Genomic DNA, 18483 nt, shown 5'->3' with positions numbered 1-18483 from the left:
CCCCGCCCCTCACATCAGCCATGAGAGAGACACCGAGGTACCTGTCACAGTTTTTATTAGGTTCTGGACAGAAACACCCAGCTCCAACAGAGGAAGGCTGCCTGGGCCAGGGCAGTTCCCCAGCACCGGGCAACCCTAGACAGCAGGCCAGGGGGCTCCAGCCTCAGGTGCAGCCCTCACCATGTACCCAAGGACACAGGTCAGAGATGTGAAGGGCACCATGAGGTCTGCTCTGCTCAACCCTCGCTGGGTCCAGGAGGGACTGGGCAAGGTCAGGCTCCCCACTACTTCAGGTCACAGCTGCAACAGCCAGCCATCGGGCGGGGTCAGCTTCGTCACTGCCCTTGGGCACCAGGGCTATGCCTTCTGCTCTGGACCTGGGTGGAGACACATTTCCCAGGAGTGTCCTAGGGGTGGCTCCAGCCTGACCCTCTCCAGCCAAAAGCACAGCTTGGAGGAGGCAGATCCCAACCGCGAAGACACACAGCCGCAACTGGTCCTAAGCAGAGGCCTTTAATGCTGCCTTTGCCCTGACCAGAGAAATGATAAAAAATGCCGGAGAGGTGAGCAGCTGTGCAGCACCCTCAGTGGCCTCCTGGAGACACAGGCACCTAGGTACTTCCTCTTGATGTGACCCAGCCAGTGCACCCCAGGTGTTGAGGCCCAGCTCACACAGTCTCTGCACTTGGAAGTGAGGGCTGGCTGCCCTCAGGCCTGGCTTTCTCAGCCTTCAGCCACTGCATCTTCTGCTGGTGCTGCTGGATGGCATCCTGGACCCGGGCGTCCATCATGGCCTCAGTGAGGACCCCATCCTCGGAGGCATATGCCATGGCCTAGCAGGGAAAGAGAAGAGGCTAAGGCAGGGTGCCCAGAAGACCCAGGACCCTACCTACTCCCTGCCACCCGGCTTGTTGCTCTGACCAAGCCTGCTGTGTGGACAGCAATCAGTGTCCATCAAGCAGGGGCCTGAGCCAGTCCAGCTGTCTCTCTCTAGCTGTCTGAGTGGCCTTGGCCCACGTGGGGCATTGTGAGCGAGTTCCCATCATCTGAGAGGACCAGGTGTTTTGCTCCCCTTGCTCTGTGCCCGGCCTGGGCTGCAGAGAGAGGGGGCTGCGCCTGCAGTCTCCTGTGATGAGCATACAGGACCTAAAAAGCAGGGGAGAAGGGGGGAAACCCCAAGGGGAGCACTCCGGCCCAGGGGCCCATGTGAGTCAGGGTCTGGAAGCAGCCAGAGGCTTCCCTGGCAGGAAGGGGCAGAGAGAAAGTGCAGCTGCTTCATCCACAATCCCAGAGCATCTGGGCAGCCATGTCCCCCCAAAGGGGAATGGACCCCTATTGAGGGAGGACTGGGCTTAGTGATCTGCTTCCAAATAAAGGAAAAGGGAGAAATGGGCCACCACCTGACTAGGTGACCCAGGCCAATCCTGGGATGTCATGTGGACATCAGGTGCCCCCAGATAGCACATGACCAGAAAGGCACCTCACCTCTGGAGTCTCCTCCCCAAAACCCAGAGTCCCAGTCTAATAATGAGGAAAACATCAAACAAGCCCAATGAGAGGCATTCTACATAACACCTGACCAGCATCCTCAAAACTGCCAGGATCCTCAAAAACCAGGGACGTCTGAGGACCTGTTGCAGCCCAGAGGAGCCTGAGGAGGAGACGTGACAACTACAATGTAACGGGGTACGCTGGGCGGGGTGTGGGGAAGAGCGAGTCCAGGTGGACTCGCTCGAGACACCAAAACACAGAAAGATACCTGTGTTCATGCATCAGAAAACTTAATATTGTTACAGGGTCAGTTACACAAAGCAATAGATACAGGAAAAGAAAAAAAAATCCTAAAGTTCATGTGGAATCTCAAGGGACCCTGGACAGCCAAGGCAATCTTGAGAAAGAGCAGGAAGCTGGAGGTCCCACACCTCCCGATTTAAAACCCACCACAAAGCTGCAGGGATCGAATCAGGATGGTGCTGGCATAGAGACAGACAGAGACCAATGGGACAGAACAGAAGCCCACAGTGAACCCTCACACCTGTGGTCACACAACTTCCAACAAGGGCGCCAGGACCGCTCATGGGGAGAGGACAGTGTTTTCAACAAACGGGGCTGGGAGAGCCGGACGTCCACACACAGAAGAGTGAACTTGGACCCCCACCTCACACCACACGCAAGGGTAACTCATAATGGACCTGAGAACTTAATGTAAAACCTCAGAAGGAAACAGGAGCAAAGCTTCTAGACACTGGATTGTGCGATGATTTCTTGGCTATGACACTAAAGGCAGGTGACAGAAGAGTAAATGGATAAATTGGACTTTATAAAAAAAACTTCTGTGCCTCAAAGGACACTATAGTATCAACAGAGTAAAAAAGGCACCCACAGAACAGAAAATATTTGCAGATTGTTTATGTGACACAGGGTTAATGCCCAGAATATACAAAGAACCCTGAGCTCAACAACAAAACACCAAACTCAGTTCAAAAATGGCAAAGGACTTGAACCGAAGGTCTCCAAGAAGATATACAGGTGGCCAATAAGCAGCCAGGAAGTTGCTCGACACCAGTCATATCACAGAAACGCAATTCAAGTGGCCCCGAGGTAACGCTTCACACCTGCTGAATGGCTACTGTCCAAACAGAAAATTACCAGTGTCGGGACATGAGAAACTGGACCCCTGTGCGCTGCTGGTGGGAATGTAAAATGGTGCAGCCGCTGTGGAAACACTATGGCAGTTCCCCAAAGAGTCACACATGGAGTGACCACGGGCTCCAGCAACCCCACTTCTGGGCGTGTCCCCAAAGAAATCAAGAGCAGGCTCTCAAAGAGGTGTGTGCACACCCATGTTCACAGCAGCACAACTGACACCCACTAAGAGGTAAAAAGCACCCGAGGGTCCCACCGACGGACAGACGGATAAACACCACGTCTCTCTCACACACGCAGGAATGTCACCCAGCCTTCAAGGAACGACGCCCGGCCGCGTGCTCAGTTGGTTGAGTGTCATCCTGAGCAGCAGACGGCTGCCAGTTCCATTTCCTGTCAGAGCACCTGCCTGGGTGACGGGTTTGAGCCCCCGTCAGGGAGGGTACAGAAGGCAACTGATTGATGTCTCTCTTCCCCACCCCCTTCCCTCTAAGCATGTCCTCGGGTAAGAATTATAAAAAAATTAAAATTTAAAAGGGACAACGAAGCTCTGAAACCTGCTACATGGATGGACCTGGAGGACGTCATGCTGAGTGAAAGGGGCCAGACTCAGGACAAATGCTGTGAATTCCACTCACAGGAGGTCCCTGGAGGAGTCAGATCCACAGAGACAGAGAGCGGATGGCGGTGCAGGGGCCGGAGGGGGGGGATGGCAGTGAGTGTTTAAAGGGGACGGAGTTCCAGTGGGGGAAGACGGGAAGTTCTGGAGATGATGGTGGTGACTGCTGCATGCATGTGCTTAATGTCCCTGAGCTGTGCACACAGGAGTGGCTCCAGCTAGTAAGAGATATAAACTTGCATTGACAAGACCACTGCAGTGGGGTCCGTGGGACACCACAAAGGTGGGCTTCAGAGAACAAGCGTGGGTGCCCCGGGCTTCCAGCCTGGAGGGGGCAGGGCGGACGGGAGCAACCACAGCCACCCAGCTCTGTGCACCCGAAGCTGGGCAGAGGGAGGTCGGCCTCGTTCCTTCCCAGACTGTGGGTCGCACGCAGCGTTTCCTCCTCTCCCATAAAGGGCAGGACTAATAAGTCTTGGGCTGAGCTGACCAGTCAGCGACCAGATACACCCTGGTGGGAGGACCAGAACCCCAGAAAGAGCCCGTCGGGCTCCGGGAGTCCACTCGCTGCCTCCCACACTCATGTGGGGTCTGACCATCCCCAGCTCTCACCTGCCAGGCACTTGGGCCTCTCTGGGAGGTGTGTGGGTCTTGGTGCAAATGCCAACATAGCCAGGGCACGACCCATGATACAAGAGCCTGTGCTGTGGAGGCTGCAGACACCAGCCACTCAGCACCCTCCACCCGACCAGACTTTCCTGCTGGGCAGCCAAGGAACAAATGCCTCCAGGATGGGGCACCCGTGGAGGGGCTGCTAGGACTTCTCAGAGGAAAACAGATTGTCTGGGAGTGACAGGAGCCCCCCGGCCTATGTGCCCTGAGCCACAGCATGGGGATGAAGTCAAGTGTGCTTGCGAGATCACAGTGAGCCCGTCCTAAACGCCAGAACAGAGTTCCTGCAGGAGCAGAGGATCCTCGACACAGGATCGGCACTGCTGACACCTTGCCAGGTGAGAGTAACCGCCTGGCTCCTCGCGCATCCACCCTGATGAACCCAGACAGCTCCTGGCTGTGTCCCCCTGGCCCCCTGACCTGGTTGTAGAGCTGCTGTGCCGAATGCCTGGGTGTCAGCTGGGGGTGTCCAACGGTTCCCGCAACACTAAGCCCAGAGACCCTGATGCCCACAGGACACAAGGCTCATTTCTAAAGGACCCCGTCTGATTTCAGAGAGCCCCTCTGATTCAGATGATGACAACGAGGGGCCCACAATGTGAAAGCCATTGGCAGCCCCGCCGCCCACCCCCACCGCCTGTGGTGGCCCAAGCAGGTGGTGGCGGGGACAGGGACATAGGGCAGCCATCTCATCTGTGCAGAAAATCCTTCCTGAGAAGCAGCGGGGAGGCAGAGGCAGCACCCGCCTTCACGGGACTCAGGTCTCCGCATGTGTCCCGTGCGTGCCCACGGGCCCATGGCCCAGCTCACCTGCCACGCCACAGCAAGCTGGGAGATCTCCCGGCCCGACATGCCCTCTGTGAGGCGCGCAATCTCCGAGCATTTCTTCCCGTAGTCAAACTGGGCCAGCTTCAAGCGCCTGGTGGGGAGCAGTTCTGAGTGAGGCTGGGGCCCCTGGGCTCAGCAAGACCAGAGGCCTGTGAGGGCCCCTCAACTCCCACAAAGGGAGGGCGGGACGACTGCGGGGGGCAGGAGCCTGTGCAAGGAACCCCTAGGCATGGCTCGTCCGCCCTTCCTACCCTGGTGGGTACTTCCGTCCCTGCTGGGGCCTGGGAGGGGTGAGAACATGCGAGAACCAGGGGCCCCACTGCCCGCCCTGGATCAGGGACCGTGTCCTTCTCACGCCAGACCCTGCACAGCACCGACTGAAGAGCATCTAAAACTGCGCCAGAGACAAGCTGCTGAACCAGCGGAGCAAGCGGGGAAACAAAGGCAGGGAGCCCGGAGCTGGGAATCGGAGCGAAGTTCACACTGGCCCTTCACGTCCATGCCGAGCCCTCCCCAGGTGGGCCTGGCGGAAGGCCCAGGAGAAGCCACGCGGGCACTCGTGAACAAAGCCTCAGAGACTCACGCTGCAGTGTCTGGGCAGCAGTCTGGCCCGCATGGGACAGTGGGAAGTGGGGGGACAGCCAGGGCAAAGGGAGGCGGCGGCCCCGAGGGGGCTGGAGGGGATGGGCAGCGCAGGCGGCAGGCGGGCAGAGTCGCCTGGAACAAGAGCCACTCTCACTGCCGCCAGCACAGGCGGATTCAGGTCAGTGCTGCCAAGACGTCCCCGGGGGTGGTGAAAATAGCCCAGGCTCCGCATATCTGGAGCACCCCAGACAAAGTGGAGGGTGGCAGCGGGGCCTGGACAGCGTGGAGGGCTTTGCAGAAGGGGGCCTTGCTGCATGCTGGCACGGGCCCCAGGCTCCTGCGCGTCGGGGTTGGCAGGGGATGGTGGTCTATGAAGATCCCTGGCTGTCTACAACTGGCCACCACGGCCCCTAACTACCCAGGCCTGACTGCGACCCGGGATCTCTTTCCTAAAGGCACTTTGTGTAACAGAAGAAGGGAATGTCAAGTCAAAGACCCGGCACAGAGCTGAACAGGGACACGGGGGCTGAGCAGGTGGACAAGGGCAGGTGGATGGGGGTGGCAGGTGGATAGGGGGTGCCAGGTGGTCAGGGAGGTGCAGGTAGACAGGACTGGGCAGGTGGACGGGGTGGCAAGACCTCCAGGGATGAAGCCACACGACCCCACCCTGAGCCCATCATGAAGCCACACGGTTAGGACGAGGGTACAGTGTGTAAGCCAGGAGCTGGGGGCCAAGGCACCCTGGGAGGTGTCGCTGGGAGGACCCGTGTGACAGGGCAGGGAGCAGCGGCGGGCTGCCCAGGACACTTACTGCTTTCCTTCTGTGGCTGGTTTAAGAACATACTTGTCAAAATACATTCTCACCAGGCGCTCCCGCTCCTCCAGCTGTGGCAAGTCGAAGCTGACCATCTCGTCTATGCGGTCATTGATGGCCCAGTCAAACTGCTCAGGCTGGTTACTGGCCAGGACCAGCATGAACCTGTGGCCGACAGAGAGCGGGAGCTGAGGGTTCCAGAGCCACGTGTTTGCTGCTGGGGTGCGGGCCTCAAGCCCACAGGGTTTGTAGCAGATCCCACTGGGCAGCTTTTTAAGACCCAGCTTTGGCCTCTGCTGTCCACCCTCCCTCCAGCAGGTCCGTTCTTGCCCCATTTCTTGCTCCTCTGGCTGATGCCACCCCACCCCATGATGGGGTAGCTGAATAAGCAGGAGGGACAGGGACCCCAGGGTCTGAGACAGACCTCTGCCCCCCAACCAGGAAGCCAGGTTTCAGGGCCTGGGCTTCAGCTGAGCAGAGGGGCCAACTCAGCAGGAACAGACACACCTCTCGGGAGTCTCAGCCATAGCACCTGAGGGTGACATGCCCACCAGCAAGGCAGGGTGCCTCCTTGGTGACCAGTGGGGGGGGACTGAGAAGGTGCCAACCCACTGTGGCGCCACGGCCCTGACAGCCTCTCTAGGGGGCAGCAGAATCCTCAGTGGTTCCTAAACACACCACACAACGAGGGACACTGGATGTCCCAGATCTGGGACATGCCTGGGCACTGTGGGCACTGGGTCAGTGATGCTGCCCTGTTCCCAGCCCTGTCCGCAGCAGCAGGGTGAGCCAAGGCAGTGACCCGTTTCCCCCGTGGGAGGCTGCCGTGCGGGCCCACTGGGCTGACAGAGGAGAGCGCTGTGCTGCCAGCGGGCGGCCCTCACTTGCTGCTGTGCTGGCCCGTCCGGTGCAGGAAGGCGTTCAGGGTGGCCCTGAGGTCCTCGCTGATCTTCTCCTGCAGAGAGACGTTCCGGTCAGGCACCTGCCGGCCTGAGCAGCCCCGGGAAAGGCGGTGTGTCCACTCCTCCCAGGAGGCAGGATGGCGCCTGTGAGTCTAAAACTGACTTCAAGAAGATTCCAGAAAACGCCACAGAGACAGCTTCTGTTTTTCTAACAAAATTTAGAAAAGACCACAGCCGAGGAGCAGGCCGGGCCAGGACCCAGTCCCGACCCTCCCAGAAGGCCCAGAGGTAGCCTGGACACCCGGGCTGGCCTAGCCACTGGACACACCGCGGGCCCAGGCCCACGGCTGGACGGACGCGTCCAGGGTGCTCACCGTGGCTCGCTTCCGGAGGAAGGCGTCCGCCTCGTCCACGAACAGCAGCAGGCTGCGAACCGAGGGGCGGCGTGAGTGCCGCGGGGGGCGTCCCGGCCCCGCTCCCCGGCAGCCCCACCACGCGGGCCCTCGCTGGCTTTGGGACCCCAGGCCCCGACCTGGGACGGGGTGCCAAGTGCCAACGCCGGGGGAGCGCAGCGGGCACCCGGAGACCGCCCCAACCTGGCGCTGAGCTGGACGCCCCGAGGCTGCTGCGGGGCACAGGGATCGCACCGGTGCGTTTCCCACCCCGCCCCGCCCCACCCCACCCCGGGGCGCCGGGACCCCTGGGACCACGAGGACAGGCTGCGGGAGAGGCCCCGCCCCCTCCTGGCGGCGGCCCACGGGCACCAGGGACCCCGCGGGAGGCGCTCACCCTCGCCGGCTGGTGCCCGCCCAGTCGAACACCTTGTGCACCGCGGTCACGCCGTCCCGCCCCATGGGCGCCACGTCCCCGCCCGTCATGATGGCGTAGTCCATGCCCGAGTGCAGCGCCAGTTTCTGGGGGCGGGCAGAAGGCGGGTGGGGCGGGGCGGGCTGGGGGGCGGGGCCTTGGGGGCGGGGCGGGGCCTGGAGGGGCGGGGCCTTGGGGGCGGGGCGAGCGGGGTGGGGGCGGGCTGGGGGCGGGGCCTTGGGGGCGGGGCGGGGCCTGGGGCAGTGCAAGTAGGTGGGCGGGGCCTGAAGGGGCGGGGCCAGGGAGGGTGGGGCGGCAGGAGCAGGGCGGGGCCCGGGGGCGTCGCGGTGTCTCCCTCCCTCTAAAGCAGGCGAGCCCCCCCCCCCCCCCCGGGCCCGCGGGCGGTGGGCGTGGCTCCGCTCACCTTGGCGAACAGCGTCTTCCCGGTCCCGGGCGGCCCGTACATGAGGACGTTCCGGTACAGGCTGTGGTTCTTCCTGGTGTTCCTGGTCGCGATGGCGATATCGCGCACCCGCGCCTCCAGGCTGGGCTGCGGGGCAGGCGGCCGTGTGAGGGGCGCTCGGCTGCCCAGTCTGCCCTCCTGATGCCTGGGCCCGGGCACGGGCCGCCTTCCCCCGGCTGGGCGCACGGGCAGCCTTCCCCGGGCTGGGCCCACGGGGCGGCCTTCCCCTGGCTGGGCGCACAGGGCAGCCTTCCCCCGGCTGGGCCCACGGGCAGCCTTCCCCGGGCTGGGCCCACGGGGCGGCCTTCCCCCGCACAGGGCAGCCTTCCCCGGGCTGGGCCCACGGGGCGGCCTTCCCCCGGCTGGGCGCACAGGGCAGCCTTCCCCCGGCTGGGCGCACAGGGCCGCCTTCCCCCGGCTGGGCGCACAGGGCCGCCTTCCCCCGGCTGGGCGCACAGGGCAGCCTTCCCCCGGCTGGGCCCACGGGCAGCCTTCCCCGGGCTGGGCGCACAGGGCAGCCTTCCCCCGGCTGGGCCCACGGGCAGCCTTCCCCCGGCTGGGCCCACGGGGCGGCCTTCCCCCGGCTGGGCGCACAGGGCAGCCTTCCCCCGGCTGGGCGCACAGGGCAGCCTTCCCCGGGCTGGGCGCACAGGGCCGCCTTCCCCCGGCTGGGCGCACAGGGCCGCCTTCCCCCGGCTGGGCGCACAGGGCCGCCTTCCCCCGGCTGGGCCCACGGGCAGCCTTCCCCGGGCTGGGCCCACGGGGCGGCCTTCCCCCGCACAGGGCAGCCTTCCCCGGGCTGGGCGCACAGGGCAGTCCCCGCCCACACCCGCCTCTGCCCAGCCCCAGCGCCACTTACACTGAGGACCACGCCCTCCAGGGCGTCCTGAGGCTTACTGAAGAGCCGCCTGCTGACCTGCGGGGGATGGGTGGTCAGGGTCATTGGCGCAGCCCACGGTGCAGCCACCGAGTGCTACAGCCCGCCTGCCACGAGGAACAGAACTGCCCCTGGTCCCACGCCCCGTGATGCGACCAGCCACTTTAGAAGGCAGCCAGACCAGGCCGTCTGTTGCCGGAATGGGCGACACACAGGTTCACTACTGACTGTTTTTCTTCTGTCACCCACACCACCGTCAGCACAGAGATCACAGCCCATGGCAGGACCCGTCTCAGGATCAACAGTGGGCAGGAAGCACATTTCCAGGTAGGGGTTGGGGGTGAGGGTGGGAGGGAGCCAACACCATTACTTCCAGCAACTTCTCTTACAGGAAAAGGGCACATGGAGCCCCAGCACTTTGTAAACACCCCAGAGGGGACCGTGCAGACTCAGATGAGGCTCCCCCAGTGCTAACAGGGACAAACCCCCAGGGACTGCATCAAGAAGGAAAAAGCCAACATGCAGGAGGGAGAGGACAGTGTTTGGGTAAAAAAGGAGAGAAGGAGGACATGGTGTTTGGCTCACTCCAGGAGTGGGCGGGACACAGCTCCAGTGAGCACTGGGTCTCCCCCAGGGCCAGGCCCCGTTACCTGCAGGGGATGCCGCAGCGCCTCCAGCACCGAGATACGAGAGGTCTCCCTCACCAGGGACGGCTTCCCCAGCCGGGCCTCGATGTACCGCCCAGCCACCAATGTGGCATTTTTGGCGGAATAGATCCCAACAGCCAGCAGTGTCAGCCCGGCCACCTGCAGCAAGGCGGCAAGGAGGCAAATGGCTCGCACCATCGATACCCAGCCCTCCCATCCTTTGCCAAGTGCCAGCAGGGGCCACACGGGACAGTCTCCAAATCCCACTCCCAGCGGTGCTCAATTTCACAGCACTGTACAAGACAAAGTACCAAAAAGCTCATCCCAAACTCCCTTTCTCAGAAAGCTACCAGAGGATGTTCCAGCAGAACTAGGGAAGCCCCCAGTCCACAGGAGCTCCAACAGGCTGCTGGGGACAAAACCGACACCAGGGTGGGAGCTGTCACCAGGCACGTGACCGGGAGCTGCAGTGAGAGGCTCCCAGAACCTATGCCAATATCTGAAAATGGAACTAAAACTAGTCCCTACAAATAAACAGCTGGGCCACTGCAGGGGGATGACAGCTCTTAGGCCACATTAACAAGGCTCTCAGCTGGGACAGAGAGAAGAGGGGCTCAGGTTCCATCGACCTCACATGTCATCCTTCCTCCATGACCATCCCTCCCTCCGATGTCCAACCAGCTTGGAAGGAAAACACTCAGCTCATGGACCCGTTTCAGCAGGGCCCCCACGCTGAGAGCAAGGGTGGACATGACATTACAACACAGCATGAGCAGAATGTGACAGGAGCCTGTGTTCATCCACATCACTGGCCCAAGGTGGATAACGCCAGGGGCTACTTTAAGAACCACTAGTCTGACCAGCTGCAAGGTCCCTCAGCAGGAGGTCCAACTCTCCTCCCAGGACAGTCCAGTCCCTGCTTCCCTTGAAGTGCAGCCTGACCTCCCCCCCAACCCCCACTCCATCCCCAGCGTGAGGCTGGAGCTATGTCCAGAGCAGGACAGCGTGGAAGGGCTCCAGGAATGCAGGTGCTTTGGGACACCCGGCTCCGCCTCACCATCTGGCCGCCCTGCTGGGGGATCCACGCATGTGTGTCTGAGCCCGCCGAGCCCACGTCAGGCCAGTCAGGGCATCAGGGCCTTAGCCTGGAGCCTGCACAGGAAGCACCAGTCAACTAGAGGGTTTCAGAAGCTACTCCAGCTGACGCCCCTGCTCCACAGCACAGGGCACAGACCGAGGGCTTTCAGAGGGTGGCCTCCCTGGGCCAACCTCCACTTCCTGCTGCTGGACTGTGGGAACCCCCACGGAAGCTCAGTTTGAAGGGTGCTCCGCAGCACGACCCTTGACCCCCGGTCTCAGCTGGGTTACACTTTCCCAAAGGGTGATGGAAAACGAAACTCTAGCACCCCCTTCCCGTGTCGCTCTTGTAGCCAGAAGGTTGGAAACCAACGCTCAACGCTGATGACATTGACACTGAATTGTGCCAAGTGCCCAAACCCAGAGGCTCCATCAGGTCCAGGGTGCGTGGGGGCAGCAGCAGAACCAGCAGCCACCACCTCGTGGTTCGGGCACGAGGCCGGCGAAGGCCCCCACAAGCCCCACGGTGGCAGTGGTGCTTACCGTGGCTGTCACTTTGTCCCAGTCTGTCACAAAGCCATGGAATCCTTCACCAAACAGGGTGCCAGCTGTCCTGCAGGGGAAGCACTGGCGTGACCAGGAGGGAACCAGGCCTGTGCACGTGGCTAGCGAGAGGGCAAGGGCCCCGACGGCAGCATCCCTGTCAGCGTGCCGATCCTGGGCCCCAAGCACCCTAGGGTGCAGCCTCACCTGATGGACTCCAGGATGGTCTGGCGGCGCTCAGCAGCCTGCAGGCGGATCTGCTCCCGGATGATGTCCGCGTTCTCACGCTCGGCCTTGGCCCGGGCACGCGCCTCAGCCTCCACCCGCAGCATCTCGTTCTTGTGCCGCAGCTCCATCTCCCGCTCCACCGTGGCTGCCGTGGAAAAGTGGGGAGCGCGGCTCTCAGCCCTGGGCACGATGTCCCAGGGTCACCCCCTCTCTGCTCACTGCGGACCACCCTGAGGCCTGGCCCTCCAGTGGGCTGGTCCTCAACAGAGGAGCCCTGAAATCAGACCCCCGAGGCCCAGGCACCCTTCTCACAGGACACTAACTCACGTGAGACCCTGGGGTGCCTGGGGCAGAAGAAGAGCGAGCCCCAGAATGCCCAGCCCGCCGGTTTCTGCTCTGAAGCCCCAGCTCAGAAGGCAGAGCCCCCACTGCAGGTCTCAGGAAGCCTGGCTGGGGCTCAAAGTGCCTAGAACAGCGCCTACCCACCCGCTCGCCCACGAGCCTTTCTCGAGCCACAGCCTCCCAGGCCAGCTCTGAGGACACGGCCTCCACGCCCCGGGCAAGCTGACCACTCTACCTCGCCTCATGGCTTCCTGCTTCTGCACAGACTCCTCCTGCTTCCGTAAGTTCTCCTCATTGAGAAGTTGCTGAGAAGCAGGCATGAGAGAAAGGGAAAGCTTTCAAAATCAGGGAACAGTCCAAATCTGCCACTCCAGGGGCTCAGACCTTCTCAGGGACGGGGACCCAGGGCCCACACAGCCCACAGCCTGAGGGGCCAGGGTCAGGAGACCCCACCCCTAGCACAGTTCAGCCATGGGGTCACGGTTGTCCATAAAACATTCTGGTTTTTGCCTGATCATTAAATGTAAAAGCTGTAATGCCCACAGCAGACACAAACATTTGAAGCCCCCCCATGAACCTGTCACAGGAGCCAGGTTCCCAGTCATGTGCCACCTGGCTGAACCCTAAGAGTAGCTGGAGCCTGCCTCTGCCGTGGAGGCCACACAGCATGGCGTGGCAGAAACCCAGTGGCACGTTTCTCCCGTGTGCGTGCATCCATGTGTATGTGTAGGTGTTCAACTAAAGCTCCCCAAGACCCAGAGCAACCCAGGTGTCCACAGCCCTGGCTTCGGGCCCACTACCCGCAGTACGAGGCTCCCCGAGTGCAGGTGCACTGACTCACTTGCTGCTTCAGCTGGTCGTCATAGCGCTGCCGGGCCAGCTTGTCCTGGTACTGGGCCCTCTAGGGAGGGAGAGAGCAGCGTGAACACAGCTCAGCTGGAGAAGCTGGTGGCTGACCCAAAATCAACATGTGGACCCAGTCTCGACCAGGCGCTTGGGGCCTCAGGGACGCCACCCAGCCCCACCTGCGTTGTGAGCACACATGGGCGGACACACGGCTCCTGCCACACTCAGCACTGAGGAATCTGTGGGACACAGTTGTGTGTGCAAGGCCACCCTGGGTCCGCATGGGTCAACAAGAGACCCTGACTGCATGTGGGACCATGGCGCACGCCCACAGCCCCTCCTGGTCACCCGGGCCTCTGAGCGCCTGAGTGGCCCTGCGGCCCTTACAGCCTGGTGCTGCCGCGTTTCCTCGCTCAGAGTCTTCCTCCGCTCCTCAGCCTGCACGCGGATCTGCTCGCTCTTCATCTGCTCCACAGCAGCTTCATACTCCTGTGGATATACACTGCTGAGGACCAGGCCTGTGAGGTCCCCACATGGGACATCCAGCTCGGGCTCACACTGCCCAACAGCCCTCTCCCACTCCCTTGTGTGCTGGGTGGCGGGGTGGACAGGTCTGGGCAGTGTCTGGGCACGGGTTCTGCTGCAGGAACTCACCTTGTGGCCACCTCTCCGTTTCCCTCACCACCACGGGAAGGAGGCACACGCCACTCACGTGCACCTCCTCTCTCCTCAGCCAGGGGCCCACCCTGCAGCACCACGCCTACCACTCACCTTGAGCTTGGACTGCTGCTCCAGCTGCAGCGTCTGCTCCTGCATCTGTGCCAGGCTCAGTGCCTCCTTGGCGTGTCCTGTGGAGGAGTGCGGGAGACAGGCCTTAAGACAAGCGTTCCTGCAGCCGAAGGGCTGTCAGGGAGACCACAGCTTGCCCCAACCTCAGAACACAGGTGCCCAGCCTCATCCTGGTCAGACCTTGCCCAGTGACTGTCACCTATGTTTCTCCCCAAGAGAAAGACTCTCCACCCCATGAGAGGGCCATCACATTCTGGAGGGCTCCATCACATAGGCTGACCCTCGCCCACTGAGGTCAACATGGCAGTCCTTTCCCAATTAACAAAAAAGCAAGCCTGTGGCCAACGTCCTTTGCTTCTCACAGTCCATACTTTTCTCCTAGGCCTCTGACACGTTACTGACCTGCTACGGAGCACACGCAGGCAAGAACGTTAATGAGATGTACGTGAGAATTAAATCAGAGACAAGCCACGTGCGCCGGGAGGCGGCTCTTCACAGAGCATGTGTTATAAACACATGTACTATGATACCTTCTACGTGTGTTCCCTTCATTAGGTGGAATTCACATCTGTCTATATCTGCGTTTTCTGGAAAAGAGACCAACTTCTGTTCCCATCACTGAGAATGACCAGGGCTCTCAAGCACTCCTGCTGTGACCCACTTCTCCCGAGCAGAACGCAGCTGACCCTTGACGCCATGGGTTTGAGCTTCAAGGGCCCACTCCCACACGGATTTTCTCGGTAAGTTGGTCCTCAGTATCCCGGGGTTTTGCCTCCGCAGATTCAACTAACTGGGGGTTGAAGACAGTACTTTTGATCTGAGGGTTGGGGAGCCGCCATACGTGGCGGATGACTCAAGCTATACAAGGATTTTCGACTGTCTTCAAAGTAAAATGAAAACCCTGGTACCCATGACCATCTCGAGCAAGCATGCCGTTAACTAAAGCATAACATCTGTTTACATTTTTGGGGTTTTTTTAGACTTCAGCTTCCACTGTGAGCACACCCCACACATTAGACCAGAGGTGAGGGACGTCCAGCCCGCGGGCCATGTTGGTCTGGCCCTGCCAAGGCAACGACAGGCAGGACTTGAAATTCAACAAATTCAATGAACTGTTTGACCAAATAGAGCAGGCTAATTTTTGACAATTTTGTATGGCCCAAGAATGATGCTATAAATATCCAAATGGAACCTTGGCAGAAAAGAGGTTCCCCACCCCTGCATCAGGAAGCCTTGGTGTTTGCCTGGGCTGGGGCGTGCGGTTTGGCATGAAGTGTCAAAGCTGGGGAAGGACCTCCTGGAGTCCCACGACCAGGCCTCCCCTGGGTCACTGGTGACAGGAGGCTCAGATTATATCAGGGCCCCTCTGAGAGGCAGCAGGAGGGCACCAGGGTCCCAGCCCACTGCACTGGTGAGCATGGGAAACCACAAAGCTGAGGGCTGAACTGATTGCAGGAGCCCCTTTAACAACTGACTTTGACCGAGAGGGAGCAGACAGCACAAGACAGAACGTGGATGTCACAGGGCCGCCATGCTGGGACCAAATCCCAGCCACCTGGTTTGCTCATGTGATCTTTGGCAAGCCAGGTTAACCTCTGAGCACCTCACCTGACAATGGTGCAGTAGAGTTCTCCCCACCCCCACCCACTGGGCTCTTCCAGTGAAATGAGAAAGCAGGTTAACAGCTCAGCACAGGCCTGGCGCCCAGTTGCCCCGCTGATCACAGGCTATGAGACATGAGACACAAACTCCAAAGCATCAAGTAGTGGCTGCTACAGGCAGCTCAAGGCCTAATGTGCTGCTTTGGCCTCCAAGGGCAAAAGACCTGGGATACAGGGGTGCACCAGGGGCCTAAAGGGCAGAGAAGCCGGTCCTGCTGCGAGGAGCAGCTGAGGACAGCTCCAGTTGGCTTAGAGAAAGCAGGCTGAGGCTAAGCACTGCGGCCACTGCTGCCTGAGAACCAGGTGTCTGGGGAGGACCAGACTGCAGAGGGGATCTGAGACACAGGGGCATGAGGTACCCCGGGAAGAAGGCCTTAGGGACAGGAAGGGGCGGGCCACCAGGGTGAATTCTCTCCTACTGAGCATCGGTGAGACCAGAAAGCAAGGCAGGAACAAAAATGAGGTAGATCCCACATCTGGGACAGTCACTGGATGTGGAGACTGATGGGGGGAACATAACTTCAGGTGGTTGCTCCTGAGGACTCTACAGGACACACTGTGTGGTGGGGAAGTGAGGACTCGGTGGTGGGAGAGCAGACAGGCCCTGGGGAACCAGGTAGAAAATGTTCTGGGACAGGAGATGCGGGAGCAACTCAGAGGCACGAGCAGGCAGGAGGGAGGCCCCGCAGCTGCCCCCTCACACATCCAGAGCTACGTGCATGGCCTCTATAACTGTGTGGAGTGAGGGAGACAGCAGTCAGGGTTCAGCTTTTAAAAGCAAGAAAACTTTGTCCTAGCCAGTTTGGCTCAGTGGTTAGAGTGTCAGCCCGCAGACTGAAGGGTCGGGGGTTTGATTCCCACCAAGGGCATATACCTCAGTTGTAGGATCGATCCCGGGCCCCAGTCAGGGCACGTGCTGGAGGCAACCAATCAATGTGAAACACATTGATGTTTCTCTCTCTCTCTACCCCCTTCCACTCTCTCTGAAAAGCAATAGAAAAAATATTGTCAAGTGAGGGTTAAAATAAAATAAAAATGGGAAAACTTTGACATCCTGGATGCGGTAAATGGGTGAAACCCCCCAGGAGCTGAGGCAGAAAGGTGTGCCCCCAACTAAGCCTTTAACAAGAAATCAGGTCACGTGTCAGAAGTCTGTCGTCATCCAAGGTGCTGGGATGCCAGCCATTGTTTCTCCACCCAACCTGATTAAAACTACCCAGAAGCCTGGCCGGCGTGGTTCAGTGGTTGAGGTCAACCCATGAACCTGGAGGTCACAGTTCAATTCCTGGTCAGAGCACATGCCTGGGTTGTGGGCTGGATCCCTAGTAGGGGGCGTGCAGGAGGCAGCTGATCTCTCTCTCTCCCTCTCCCTTCCTCTCTGAAATCAATAAAAATATACTTAAAAAAAATGAGGGTGAACACAAACATAAAGCATTTAAAAAAAATAAAATAACCTAGAAAACAATACACCTAGTCTGGGGTGGGCGTGTCCCCGGTAGGCATATCAGGCTGCCCTGGGCCTGGGCCCAAACGTCTACATGTTTGGAATGTCCCTCTAGAATCCGAGAGCCAGGCCGGCCCAGAGACCTTGGCCGGAGATGTTCCAGTAGCCCCTCTGGGGAAGGGCGGGACTTGGCCACAAAGTGCCAGGGAAGGTTCTGCTTAGACCTGCGTACAAGGCTTCTCTGTAAGGGTCTCCTTGGAAAAAAGGGCACCTCTGCTTAAACAAAAGTTTGAAAGCCGTTGTATTCTTTCAATCAATGTTTATTCAGCGTCTTCTACATTCCAGGCTCTTAAACACTTACACTACATCTTGAGACAGACGGTTCAAGGCATAGGAGAAAGGAAGGCGGGGGAAAGATGTGGCTTAGTGAAGCTCCAGTCGCTGCGGATGCCTTGAGGGCCCGGGGTCAGCAAGGTCATCAGGGGGGCCCGGCCTACCTGAGAGCTAACGGACCCCAATAATCCGCTATAGTCTCCTTAAAACCAATGACCCTCAAGCATGCTTCCCCGCTCGAGTGGAAAACTGCTTAGCAACCACCCCCAAAGGACCCGGCTCTGGCCACGCCTTGGCCGTCCCACGTGGAAGCAGCAGGAGGGGAAAGGAGGTCCCGCACACGGCAGGGCCTGAACACCGGGGCCCAGCCCGGCGCCTGCTCCCTGTGACCCCTGGAAGTCTTCTGTGCGCCGGTGTCCTCACCTGGAGGGCACGTGGCAGCTGAGCAGGTGCCAGGGTGACAGGGTCCCGATCCGCCCTGCACGCGAGGTGGCTTGGGCAGATTCAGTCCTGGAGGCCAGGCTCCTGGCCTGACAGGGAAGGGCTGTGGGCAGCCACTGGCCACTCTACTGCCCAGGCGACTAAGGGGCTAAAGGCCCCCAGCGCCGGCCCGCCCGGGGCTCGGTGGACCGGCCCGCGGTGGAGGAGCCCCCGCCCGGCCCGCCCGCCCTCGCCCTCGCCCACGCCCACGCCGCCGCACTCACGCGAGTGCTCCAGCTCGCGCGCCGCCTTGGCCGCGCGCTCCAGGCCCGTCGGGTCGAAGTTGCTCCATTTGTCCTTGGGCGCCGGCCGGTCTCCCGAGCCGCGGTCCCCGCCGCCCTCGGGCCCCGGCGGCACGGGCGGCAGGGACAGCGGGGGCCCCTCGCCTTCGCCCTTGGTGCCCTTGATGCCGAAGAGCCAGGACATAGCGCGCGAGCGCCGCGTGCAGCCGCCGCCGCCTGCACCCCAAGCCGAGCGGGCGCGCGCGCCTGGGAGCAGCCTCCACGCGCCGCGAACCTGCGGTCAGCGCCACTGCGCAAGCGCGAGACACGCCTTTTCCTCCCTCGCGGCGGAAGCGCGTGAGGGGCCCCTGCCCGCGCGGCCCTCGGATTGGCCGCTGTGACCATGACGTCATCGGAGGCGGCGCCGCGATTGCCCGAGCTCGCTCTGGGGGCGGGCTGCCTGAGGGCAGGGCAAGGGGGCCTGGTTACGGGGTCCCGTGAGGGACAGAATTCACAGCCCGGGAAGCACGTGCGACGTGGGCTACGTCAGTTCCGCTTAGCAACGGCGTGTGCTGTTGCTATGGGACCTACAGCGGTCCAGACCAGGCTGAGCAGGAGAGGCAGGTGCCCGGGAGAAGCGGTGGATCTTTTATTCCCTT

General features: G+C 60.9%; 1 protein-coding gene across 3 annotated transcripts; it reads right to left on the bottom strand.

Annotated features, from left to right (window-relative positions):
- Nucleotides 1-38: 38 nt before the first annotated feature.
- LOC308561265 (ATPase family AAA domain-containing protein 3) lies at nt 39-18145 on the bottom strand. 3 transcript variants are annotated; one of them, XM_081146054.1, is made up of 17 exons: nt 17990-18145; nt 17828-17942; nt 13668-13744; nt 13284-13385; nt 12892-12951; nt 12286-12355; nt 11688-11853; nt 11481-11550; nt 9864-10019; nt 9196-9252; nt 8298-8423; nt 7856-7980; nt 7441-7492; nt 7049-7119; nt 6162-6329; nt 4748-4856; nt 39-833 (listed from the first exon to the last, which is right to left on the bottom strand). In XM_081146054.1, exons 3-17 carry the CDS (start codon nt 13710-13712, stop codon nt 669-671), a joined length of 1542 nt encoding a protein of 513 aa, XP_081002180.1. In that variant the 5' UTR covers nt 13713-13744; nt 17828-17942; nt 17990-18145; the 3' UTR covers nt 39-668. The 3 variants fall into 3 exon arrangements, 2 of the variants coding, with proteins under 2 accessions (XP_081002180.1, XP_081002181.1); XM_081146055.1 differs by having other exon boundaries at nt 17828-18133; XR_013999454.1 differs by having other exon boundaries at nt 40-833; nt 6215-6329; nt 17828-18133.
- Nucleotides 18146-18483: the final 338 nt, after the last annotated feature.

The sequence above is a fragment of the Miniopterus schreibersii genome, assembly GCF_964146895.1.
Source record: "Miniopterus schreibersii genome assembly, chromosome: 8".
Classification (NCBI taxonomy): Eukaryota; Metazoa; Chordata; class Mammalia; order Chiroptera; family Miniopteridae; genus Miniopterus; species Miniopterus schreibersii.
The sequence above is the reverse complement of the archived record's forward strand: the minus strand, read 5'-3'. Positions and strand labels throughout refer to the sequence as shown.